This window comes from Cherax quadricarinatus, chromosome 85, assembly GCF_038502225.1.
Source record: "Cherax quadricarinatus isolate ZL_2023a chromosome 85, ASM3850222v1, whole genome shotgun sequence".
NCBI lineage: Eukaryota > Metazoa > Arthropoda > Malacostraca > Decapoda > Parastacidae > Cherax > Cherax quadricarinatus.
In genome coordinates this window covers 2,223,853-2,236,853 of record NC_091376.1, presented here as the reverse complement: position 1 = coordinate 2,236,853, position 13,001 = coordinate 2,223,853, and the positions used below count along the sequence as shown (strand labels likewise).

The 13,001-nt window shown below is 43.3% G+C and overlaps 1 protein-coding gene across 1 annotated transcript in view; it reads left to right on the top strand.

Moving 5' to 3' along the window:
• LOC138855230 (uncharacterized) overlaps window positions 1-12,790 on the top strand; it is a 13,147-nt gene extending 357 nt beyond the window's left edge. Inside the window, exons 1-2 of the mRNA XM_070103516.1 lie at window positions 1-738; window positions 12,230-12,790. The exon at window positions 1-738 is cut by the window's left edge and continues 357 nt beyond it. Of these exons, the coding sequence (XP_069959617.1) occupies window positions 1-738; window positions 12,230-12,790 (1,299 nt within the window). The remainder of the gene's footprint in view (window positions 739-12,229) is intronic.
• Window positions 12,791-13,001: the final 211 nt, after the last annotated feature.

Here is a 13,001-nt window from a genome sequence, read left to right as displayed (position 1 = left end):
ACAGTGCCACTCACTACAGTGCCGCTCACTACAGTGCCACTCACTACAGTGCCACCCACTACAGTGTCACTCACTACAGTTCCACTCACTACAGTGCCACTCACTACAGTGCCACTCACTACAGTGCCACTCACTACAGTGCCACCCACTACAGTGCCACTCACTACAGTGCCGCTCCCTACAGTGCCACTCACTACAGTGCCACCCACTACAGTGTCACTCACTACAGTTCCACTCACTACAGTGCCACTCACTACAGTGCCACTCACTACAGTGCCGCTCCCTACAGTGCCACTCACTACAGTGCCACCCACTACAGTGTCACTCACTACAGTTCCACTCACTACAGTGCCGCTCCCTACAGTGCCACTCACTACAGTGCCACTCACTACAGTGCCACTCACTACAGTGTCACTCACTACAGTGCCACTCACTACAGTGCCACTCACTACAGTGTCACTCACTACAGTGCCACTCACTACAGTGCCACTCACTACAGTGCCACTCACTACAGTGCCACTCACTACAGTGCCACTCACTACAGTGTCACTCACTACAGTGCCACTCACTACAGTGTCACTCACTACAGTTCCACTCACTACAGTGCCACTCACTACAGTGCCACTCACTACAGTGCCACTCACTACAGTGCCACCCACTACAGTGCCACCCACTACAGTGTCACTCACTACAGTGCCACTCACTACAGTGCCACCCATTACAGTGTCACTCACTACAGTTCCACTCACTACAGTGCCACTCACTACAGTTCCACTCACTACAGTGCACCCACTACAGTGCCACTCACTACAGTGCCACTCACTACAGTGCCACTCACTACAGTGCCACTCACTACAGTATCACTCACTACAGTGGCACTCACTACAGTGTCACTCACTACAGTGCCACTCACTACAGTGCCACTCACTACAGTGCCACTCACTACAGTGCCACTCACTACAGTGCCACTCACTACAGTGCCACTCACTACAGTGCCACTCACTACAGTGCCACTCACTACAGTGCCACTCACTACAGTGCCACTCACTACAGTGCCACCCACTACAGTGCCACTCACTACAGTGCCACTCACTACAGTGCCACTCACTACAGTGCCACCCACTACAGTGTCACTCACTACAGTGCCACCCACTACAGTGCCACTCACTACAGTGCCACTCACTACAGTGCCACTCACTACAGTGCCACTCACTACAGTGCCACTCACTACAGTGCCACTCACTACAGTGCCACCCACCCACTACAGTGTCACTCACTACAGTGCCACCCACTACAGTGCCACTCACTACAGTGCCACTCACTACAGTGCCACTCACTACAGTGCCACTCACTACAGTGCCACTCAGTACAGTGCCACTCACTACAGTGCCACTCACTACAGTGCCACTCACTACAGTGACACCCACTACAGTGCCACTCACTGCAGTGCCACCCACTACAGTGCCACTCACTACAGTGCCACCCACTACAGTGCTAATTGTGGAAAGCAGGCGAGTAAACATTAGGAACTGTTTTTTTTAGCAAATGTTTAGGTCAAAATTTTCCTCTTCCTCTTTCTCCTCCTCTTCTTCCTCTTCTTCCTCATCCTCCTCTTCCTTCCTCCGTCTCCTCATTCCAAATCTACTTTCATCTACACTATTCCTGTCTTATCTCTCTTTGAGGCAGGTAATTTAGTGTGATCGCTATTAATACACGGGACCAGGAGCCTTGGTTCAACCATCTTCAAACACAACTGGTTGAGAACACTCAACCGAAAATCGGCTTTGAAAATAATTGATCTTTTCACGATTATTTTTTGGGAGGTTTGGCGTAATGTATCATTGTTATTACCATTACAACGAAATACTTGGGAGGTTTAAAAAGAATATGTGTATTTTTGCATACACATATACATGACATTCATACATAACGCCCATGCATATACATGATAACAAGAGCCAAAGGGTAGTGCGAAAACTCATATGTATATTCAGGGCAGACTTGCTGATTTTACACACACACACCCACACACACACACACACATACACACACACACACACACACACACACACATACACACACACACACACACACACACACACACACACACACACACACATACACACACACACACACACACTGTGTCAGGACCATACTGGAGTATGCAACACCAGTCTGGAACCCACAACTGGTCAAGCACGTCAGGAAATTAGAGAAAGTGCACAGGCTTGCAACAAGACTAGTCCCGGAGCTAGGGGTTATGTCCTACAAGGAGAGGTTAAGGAAATTGACCTGACGAAGCTGGAGGACGGGAGGGACATGATAACGATATACAAAATACTGAGAGGAATTGACATGATGAATAGGGCCAGAATGTTTCAGAGATGGGATACAGTGAAAACTCTGATGAGTCATATAGATGTTAGGAAGTATTTCTTCAGTCTTAGAGTTGTCAGGAAGTGGAACAGTCTGGAGGTGATGTGGAGGCAGGATCAGTGCATAGCTTTTAAGAAGAGTTACGATAAGGCTGTTGGAGCAGGGAGAAAGTGGACCTAGTAACAACCAGAGGAGAGGCGGGACCAGGAGCTGTGAATCGACCCCTGCAACCATAAATAGGTGAACACCCACCCACACACACACACACACACACACACACACACACACACACACACACACACACACACACACACACACACACACACACACACACACACACACACACACACTCGAACACACACAGCATTGCATTAATTTGTGTGTGTGTTTCTCATATCATCTGCAGTTACAGTTCCACGATTACATTTTTCGTTTCTGTAATGGATTACATTCCACTGAGAGTCGGGATTACCTTAATTATTTCCTGGCTCCTCCTCTCGTTACAGTAACCTAAATAATTTTCTCACCGTTACAACAGACCAAATTCTACCCGGATACAGGAGCTAGAGACAACTGTAATGAAGACCATACACAGGGGGGCAAAACTAGTTTTTCTAACAACGTTTTGCTCCGTGCAGAGCTTTCTCAAGCCAAGAATGCGGCTCTGCAGAGGGCGAAACGTTCCCCTAGAGCCATTCTTGTGTTGATAGTATGCAACACCAACCAGATAAAGATTTAGAAATGTGTGAAACATCTCGGTATCTTCAAGACGTTTCGCCCTCCAGTGGCTTTGTCAGCACAATACAAAATGATAAATAGTTGTGGCTTCCTCAGTCCAATACAGAGAAAAATGATTGGAGATCATTCCTTTGAGGCGATCAGTCCCTCAACCTGGAGTCGATGTGGTCAGCCCACCAATCTCGGAAAAAAAAGACTGATGACATCGACCTCAGGCTAAGGGACTATTTACCTCAGTATCCTCCTCTTTTTCCACCGTTCTTCTCTGCATTGGACTGAAAAGGCCACTGGCTGGCGAAACGTTCTTACCCATTATTTCTTTTACACAGTGGATACCCAGGCGACCTACCACTGACGTTTTGAAAGAGAATTAGAGAAGGCTTTCAGCCAAGCACAGCTGTCAGCTGAAGTGTTTACCTGGAGTTTACCTGGAGAGAGTTCCGGGGGTCAACGCCCCCGCGGCCCGGTCTATGAACATGATCTTTCAGTTCATCCCTGCTGAAAGCCTGAGTTGTAATAACTGAGAGCAGGAAACAGAGAGAGAGAGAGAGAAAGCAAGAGAGAGAGAGAGAGAGAGAGAGAGAGAGAGAGAGAGAGAGAGAGAGAGAGAGAGAGAGAGAGAGAGAGAGAGAGAGAGAGAGAGAGAGAGAGAGAGAGAGTGAGCGATGTTGGCACCTGGAGAAGAAGTTGATAACCTTGGGGTGAAATTTGACTCCAAACTAACCATGAAGAACCATGTTGTAAATCTTGCAAACAAGGCAGCCAGGAAGCTTGCAGCACTTCGCCGTATCTCGCATCTGCTTGACAGTAGGGGTTGCAAGATCCTGTACGAGGCACAAGTACGCTCACACCTTGAGTATGCTCCACTTTCTTGGTTTGCCTGCCCCCCCTCTCATCTGCGACTGCTTGACAGAGTAGAGAACAGAGCAAGACGTCTCATCTCTCGCCTGGACCCATCCTGGATAGATGTGGGTGGCCTTACTGTTATGTACAAGGCCAATATTGTCAAAATACCACACTTGGATCCACTTCGAGGACAGCGTGAAACAAGCTTTTATGCCACAAGACGGGCAGAAAGCAGCAACTTCACTCTGGCTGTACCCTTCTCCAGAACATCACTCCATCTGAGATCATACATACCCAGGATGACTCGAGTATGGAACACATTCGTACAGCATAATGATGTCAACGAGATAAAGTCAGTTGATCAAATGAAAATGCTGGCCCACAGATGGCTCCAACTTCATCCTGTCCCGTACTTGTATGTCTCATAACAATAAAAATGCTTTCAAATGAGCTGATATAGGTAACAGCTCTAGCTTGCCAACAAAGTTAGGAATCCTTAACCTGTAATATAGCTGTCAATAAAGCTAGGGATCCTTAACCTTGTCAAACCCTGTAGAGAGAGAGAGAGAGAGAGAGAGAGAGAGAGAGAGAGAGAGAGAGAGAGAGAGAGAGAGAGAGAGAGAGAGAGAGAGAGAGAGAGAGACAGAGACAGAGAGAGAGACAGAGACAGAGATTGGGCTGCAGAGGAACAGAAAAGCCAATTTTTCTCACTAGGTAAATGATGAGCTCTTCTGTGGGCATTTAACAAAGCTCTCCTGAGCTCTGTGGGACGGAAGAGTTCTCTGACTTGCAAATATGATAAAGCTCTACACATAGTAAAACACGTGACAAAGCTCTACACAGAGTAAAACACACAACAAAGCTCTACACAGAGTGAAACACAACAAAGCTCTACACAGAGTAAAACACGCGACAAAGCTCTACACAGGGTAAAACACACAACAAAGCTCTACACAGAGTAAAACACATGACGAAGCTCTACCCAGAGTAAAACACATGACAAAGCTCTACACAGAGTGAAACACAACAAAGCTCTACACAGAGTAAAACACGCGACAAAGCTCTACACAGAGTAAAACACACAACAAAGCTCTACACAGAGTAAAACACAACAAAGCTCTACACAGATTAAAACACGCGACAAAGCTCTACACAGAGTAAAACACACAACAAAGCTCTACACAGAGTAAAACACATAGCAAAGCTCTACACAGAGTAAAACACACGACAAAGCTCTACACAGAGTAAAACACACGACAAAGCTCTACCAAGAGTAAAACACATGACGAAGCTCTACACAGAGTAAAACACATGACAAAGCTCTTCACAGAGTAAAACACATAGCAAAGCTCGACACAGAGTAAAACACACGACAAAGCTCTACACAGAGTAAAACACACGACAAAGCTCTACACAGAGTAAAACACATGACGAAGCTCTACACAGAGTAAAACACAGGACAAAGCTCTACACAGAGTAAAACACATGACGAAGCTCTACACAGAGTAAAACACACGACAAAGCTCTACACAGAGTAAAACACGCGACAAAGCTCTACACAGAGTAAAACACACAACAAAGCTCTACACAGAGTAAAACACACGACAAACCTCTACACAGAGTAAAACACTCAACAAAGCTCTACACAGAGTAAAACACACAACAAAGTTCTACACAGAGTAAAACTCACGACAAAGCTCTACACAGAGTAAAACACACGACAAGGCTCTACACAGAGTAAAACACACAACAAAGCTCTTCACGGAGTAAAACACACGACAAAGCTCTACACAGAGTAAAACTCACGACAAAGCTCTACACAGAGTAAAACACACGACAAAGCTCTACACAGAGTAAAACTCACGACAAAGCTCTACACAGAGTAAAACACACGACGAAGCTCTACACAGAGTAAAACTCACGACAAAGCTCTACACAGAGTAAAACACATGACGAAGCTCTACACAGAGTAAAACACACGACAAAGCTCTACACAGAGTAAAACACGCGACAAAGCTCTACACAGAGTAAAACACACAACAAAGCTCTACACAGAGTAAAACACACGACAAACCTCTACACAGAGTAAAACACTCAACAAAGCTCTACACAGAGTAAAACACACAACAAAGCTCTACACAGAGTAAAACTCACGACAAAGCTCTACACAGAGTAAAACACACGACAAGGCTCTACACAGAGTAAAACACACAACAAAGCTCTACACGGAGTAAAACACACGACAAAGCTCTACACAGAGTAAAACTCACGACAAAGCTCTACACAGAGTAAAACACACGACGAAGCTCTACACAGAGTAAAACTCACGACAAAGCTCTACAGAGAGTAAAACACAGGACAAAGCTCTACACAGAGTAAAACTCACGACAAAGCTCTACACAGAGTAAAACACACAACAAGGCTCTACACAGAGTAAAACACACGACAAAGCTCTACACAGAGTAAAACACACAATAAAGCTCTACACAGAGTAAAACACACAACAAAGCTCTACACAGAGTAAAACACACGACAAAGCTCTACACAGAGTAAAACACACAATAAAGCTCTACACAGGGTAAAACACACGACAAAGCTCTACACAGAGTAAAACACAGAACAAAGCTCTACACAGAGTAAAACACACAACAAAACTCTACACAGAGTAAAACACATGGCAAAGCTCTACACAGAGTAAAACACACGACAAAGCTCTACACAGAGTAAAACACACAACAAAGCTCTACACAGAGTAAAACACAGGACAAAGCTCTACACAGAGTAAAACACACGACAAAGCTCTACACAGAGTAAAACACAGGACAAAGCTCTACACAGAGTAAAACGCACGACAAAGCTCTACACAGAGTAAAACACAGGAGAAAGCTCTACACTGAGTAAAACACACGACAAAGCTCTACACAGAGTAAAACACACGCCAAAGCTCTACACAGAGTAAAACACACGACAAAGCTCTACACAGAGTAAAACACACGACAAAGCTCTACACAGAGTAAAACACAGTACAAAGCTCTTCACAGAGTAAAACACACGACAAAGCTCTACACAGAGTAAAACACACGACAAAGCTCTACACAGAGTAAAACACACGACAAAGCTCTACACAGAGTAAAACACACGACAAAGCTCTACACAGAGTAAAACACACAACAAAGCTCTACACAGAGTAAAACACAGGACAAAGCTCTACACAGAGTAAAACACAGGACAAAGCTCTACACAGAGTAAAACACAGGACAAAGCTCTACACAGAGTAAAACACAGGACAAAGCTCTACACAGAGTAAAACACACGACAAAGCTCTACACAGAGTAAAACACACGACAAAGCTCTACACAGAGTAAAACACACAACAAAGCTCTACACAGAGTAAAACACACGACAAAGCTCTACACAGAGTAAAACACACGACAAAGCTCTACACAGAGTAAAACACAGGACAAAGCTCTACACAGAGTAAAACACACGACAAAGCTCTACACAGAGTAAAACACACGACAAAGCTCTACACAGAGTAAAACACACGACAAAGCTCTACACAGAGTAAAACACAGGACAAAGCTCTACACAGAGTAAAACACACGACAAAGCTCTACACAGAGTAAAACACAGGACAAAGCTCTACACAGAGTAAAACACAGGACAAAGCTCTACACAGAGTAAAACACAGGACAAAGCTCTACACAGAGTAAAACACACGACAAAGCTCTACACAGAGTAAAACACAGGACAAAGCTCTACACAGAGTAAAACACAGGACAAAGCTCTACACAGAGTAAAACACAGGACAAAGCTCTACACAGAGTAAAACACACGACAAAGCTCTACACAGAGTAAAACACAGGACAAAGCTCTACACAGAGTAAAACACAGGACAAAGCTCTACACAGAGTAAAACACAGGACAAAGCTATACACAGAGTAAAACACCCGACAAAGCTCTACACAGAGTAAAACACACGACAAAGCTCTACACAGAGTAAAACACACGACAAAGCTCTACACAGAGTAAAACACAAAATAAAGCTCTACACAGAGTAAAACACAGGACATAGCTCTACACAGAGTAAAACACAGGACAAAGCTCTACACAGAGTAAAGCACAGGACAAAGCTCTACACAGAGTAAAACACACGACAAAGCTCTACACAGAGTAAAACACACGACAAAGCTCTACACAGAGTAAAACACAGGACAAAGCTCTACACAGAGTAAAGCACACAACAAGGCTCTACACAGAGTAAAACACACGACAAAGCTCTACACAGAGTAAAACACACAACAAAGCTCTACACAGAGTAAAACACACAACAAAGCTCTACACAGAGTAAAACACAGGACAAAGCTCTACACAGAGTAAAACACACAACAAAGCTCTACACAGAGTAAAACACAGGACAAAGCTCTACACAGAGTAAAACACACAACAAAGCTCTACACAGAGTAAAACACACAACAAAGCTCTACACAGAGTAAAACACAGGACAAAGCTCTACACAGAGTAAAACACAGGACAAAGCTCTACACAGAGTAAAACACAGGACAAAGCTCTACACAGAGTAAAACACACAACAAAGCTCTACACAGAGTAAAACACAGGACAAAGCTCTACACAGAGTAAAACACACAACAAAGCTCTACACAGAGTAAAACACACAACAAAGCTCTACACAGAATAAAACACACAACAAAGCTCTACACAGAGTAAAACACAACAAAGGTCTACACAGAGTAAAACACACAACAAAGCTCTACACAGAGTAAAACACACGACAAAGCTCTACACAGAGTAAAACACAGGACAAAGCTCTACACAGAGTAAAACACAGGACAAAGCTCTACACAGAGTAAAACACACAACAAAGCTCTACACAGAGTAAAACACACAACAAAGCTCTACACAGAGTAAAACACAGGACAAAGCTCTACACAGAGTAAAACACACAACAAAGCTCTACACAGAGTAAAACACAGGACAAAGCTCTACACAGAGTAAAACACACAACAAAGCTCTACACAGAGTAAAACACAGGACAAAGCTCTACACAGAGTAAAACACACAACAAAGCTCTACACAGAGTAAAACACACAACAAAGCTCTACACAGAGTAAAACACACAACAAAGCTCTACACAGAGTAAAACACAGGACAAAGCTCTACACAGAGTAAAACACACAACAAAGCTCTACACAGAGTAAAACACACAACAAAGCTCTACACAGAGTAAAACACACAACAAAGCTCTACACAGAGTAAAACACACAACAAAGCTCTACACAGAGTAAAACACACAACAAAGCTCTACACAGAGTAAAACACACAACAAAGCTCTACACAGAGTAAAACACACAACAAAGCTCTACACAGAGTAAAACACACAACAAAGCTCTACACAGAGTAAAACACACAACAGAGCTCTACACAGAGTAAAACACAGGACAAAGCTCTACACAGAGTAAAACACACAACAAAGCTCTACACAGAGTAAAACACACAACAAAGCTCTACACAGAGTAAAACACACAACAAAGCTCTACACAGAGTAAAACACACAACAAAGCTCTACACAGAGTAAAACACACAACAAAGCTCTACACAGAGTAAAACACACAACAAAGCTCTACACAGAGTAAAACACACAACAAAGCTCTACACAGAGTAAAACGCTCTCTCAACAATAACATTTCCAATATACTTCCTTTACACACTCAAAAAATAACCCCAGGAAAACATTATATTGTATCGTGTAAATATATGTAAATTTCACGAGATTTACTGCAGCATTGATAAAAAAATAATGAGAAAAATGCTGCATTATTCATGACTTTAATGTTAAAAAATCATGCGAGTTCTTGCAAGATGATGGGATAATAGAGACGAAATAGAGGACATTTTATATGTACAAGGTGTCTGCAATGTTATTGTGCTGGTTTAAAATGCTTGGTTTAAGAAGGGGGGAATCAAGATGGTTTTTGGGGGTTTGAGAGGGTTTTTTTTTCTAGTGGTGTTCGTTGTTGTGGCGAAAATAATGGTGATTTTTTTTTTCGTTCGTTATCTGCCAAAAATTTTGTTGATTATTTATGTTGAATTTACATTATCCCCATTTTCCTTATTCACTTTCTCTCTCTCTTGTTTCTCTCTCTCTCTTGTTTCTCTCTCTCTCTTGTTTCTCTCTCTCTCTTGTTTCTCTCTCTCTCTTGTTTCTCTCTTTCTCTTGTCTCTCTCTCTCTTGTATCTCTCTCTCTCTCTCTCTCTCTCTCTCTCTCTCTCTCTCTCTCTCTCTCTCTCTCTCTCTCTCTCTCTCTCTCTCTCTCTCTCTCTCTCTCTCTCTTTCTATATCTCTATCTCTCGCTATCTCTTTTTACACTCGTTTAATACGAGATTTTGGAATAAATAATCTGTAGATGGTGCACCAACAACACTGTTGTTGTAGCTACAAACACTGTAGATGGTGCACCAGCAACACTGTTGTTGTAGCTACAAACACTGTAGATGGTGCACCAGCAACACTGTTGTTGTAGCTACAAACACTGTAGATGGTGCACCAGCAACACTGTTGTTGTAGCTACAAACACTGTAGATGGTGCACCAGCAACACTGTTGTTGTAGCTACAAACACTGTAGATGGTGCACCAGCAACACTGTTGTTGTAGCTACAAACACTGTAGATGGTGCACCAGCAACACTGTTGTTGTAGCTACAAACACTGTAGATGGTGCATCAACAACACTGTTGTTGTAGCTACAAACACTGTAGATGGTGCACCAGCAACACTGTTGTTGTGGCTACGAACACTGTAGATGGTGCACCAGCAACACTGTTGTTGTAGCTACAAATAGTGTAGACGGTACAGCAACAACACTGTTGTTGTAGCTACAAACACTGTAGATGGCACACCAGCAACACTGTTGTTGTAGCTACAAGCACTGTAGATGGCACACCAGCAACACTGTTGTTGTAGCTACAAGCACTGTAGATGGCACACCAGCAACACTGTTGTTGTAGCTACAAGCACTGTAGATGGTACACCAGCAACACTGTTGTTGTAGCTACAAGCACTGTAGATGGTACACCAGCAACACTGTTGTTGTAGCTACAAGCACTGTAGATGGTACACCAGCAACACTGTTGTTGTAACTACAAACACTGTAGATGGTGCACCAGCAACATAACTCCACTCTTATAACTACAAATATGTAACTACACAATATATCCACAGGACTGAAATATTCCTCGTATCGACAGGAATTTTGTATTCCCCTTGAGGCTGTCTTCCTGGGACTAGGGATCAGGAGGCTCTGGGAGATGATGGGGGAATATGGGGGAATGGGAGATTGGAGGGTGAGAAAAATGGGAATGGGGAAGGTGCTGAGAGATTTTTAAGTCTGAGGGAGAAGAGTCGTAGAAGTTGAAGGGGTTGGGAGAGAAAACTGAGGTAGAAAAATGTCTGGTAAGCTCGGAGGGAGATCAGAGAGACAGAGAGCTTTAACGGTTTCTTGAAGGAGAGAGAGAGAGAGAGCTGTGATGGAACTTGAGTTTAAATTTCAAGTTACAAACAACTTTAAGTTAATTGTTTACATTATCTAATTTTACATTTTCATTCATAAGAAACCGAGTCAAGTCATACCACAAAAGATTATATATATATATGTATATATATATATATATATATATATATATATATATATATATATATATATATATATATATATATATATATATATATATATATATATATATATATATATATATATATATATATAAATATATATTCCTTAATAAGTGGGCAGTCAAGAACATAGTGTTTAAGAAATTGTCCATAACGCTGTCCACATGCTTTGCATTCAGTCTGACTAGCACCTGTGTGTCTGCCAAACTGTCAGAAGTGCTTGTGACCAGCCCAAGCCTGGCTACTACAACATCACACTGTCAGAAGTGCTTGTGACCAAGCTCAAGCCTGGCTACTACAACATCACACTGTCAGAAGTGCTTGTAACCAGCCCAAGCCTGGCTACTACAACATCACACTGTCAGAAGTGCTTGTAACCAGCCCAAGCCTGGCTACTACAACATCACACTGTCAGAAGTGCTTGTGACCAGCCCAAGCCTGGCTACTACAACATCACACTGTCAGAAGTGCTTGTGACCAAGCTCAAGCCTGGCTACTACAACATCACACTGTCAGAAGTACTTGTGACCAGCCCAAGCCTGGCTACTACAACACACTGTCAGAAGTGCTTGTGACCAGCCCAAGCCTGGCTACTACAACATCACACTGTCAGAAGTGCTTGTGACCAAGCTCAAGCCTGGCTACTACAACATCACACTGTCAGAAGTGCTTGTGACCAAGCTCAAGCCTGGCTGCTACAACATCACACTATCAGAAGTGCTTGTGACCAGACCTAAGCCTCGGTACTACAACATAACACTGTCAGAAGTGCTTGTAACCAGACCTAAGCCTCGGTACTACAACATAACACTGTCAGAAGTGCTTGTAACCAGACCTAAGCCTCGGTACTACAACATAACACTGTCAGAAGTGCTTGTAACCAGACCTAAGCCTCGGTACTACAACATCACACTGTCAGAAGTGCTTGTAACCAGACCTAAGCCTCGGTACTACAACATCACACTGTCAGAAGTGCTTGTAACCAGACCTAAGCCTCGGTACTACAACATCACACTGTCAGAAGTGCTTGTAACCAGACCTAAGCCTCGGTACTACAACATCACACTGTCAGAAGTGCTTGTAACCAGACCTAAGCCTCGGTACTACAACATCACACTGTCAGAAGTGCTTGTAACCTGACCTAAGCCTGGCTACTACAACATCACACTGTCAGAAGTGCTTGTAACCAGACCTAAGCCTCGGTACTACAACATCACACTGTCAGAAGTGCTTGTAACCAGACCTAAGCCTGGCTACTACAACATCACACTGTCAGAAGTGCTTGTAACCAGACCTAAGCCTCGGTACTACAACATCACACTGTCAGAAGTACTTGTAACCAGACCTAAGC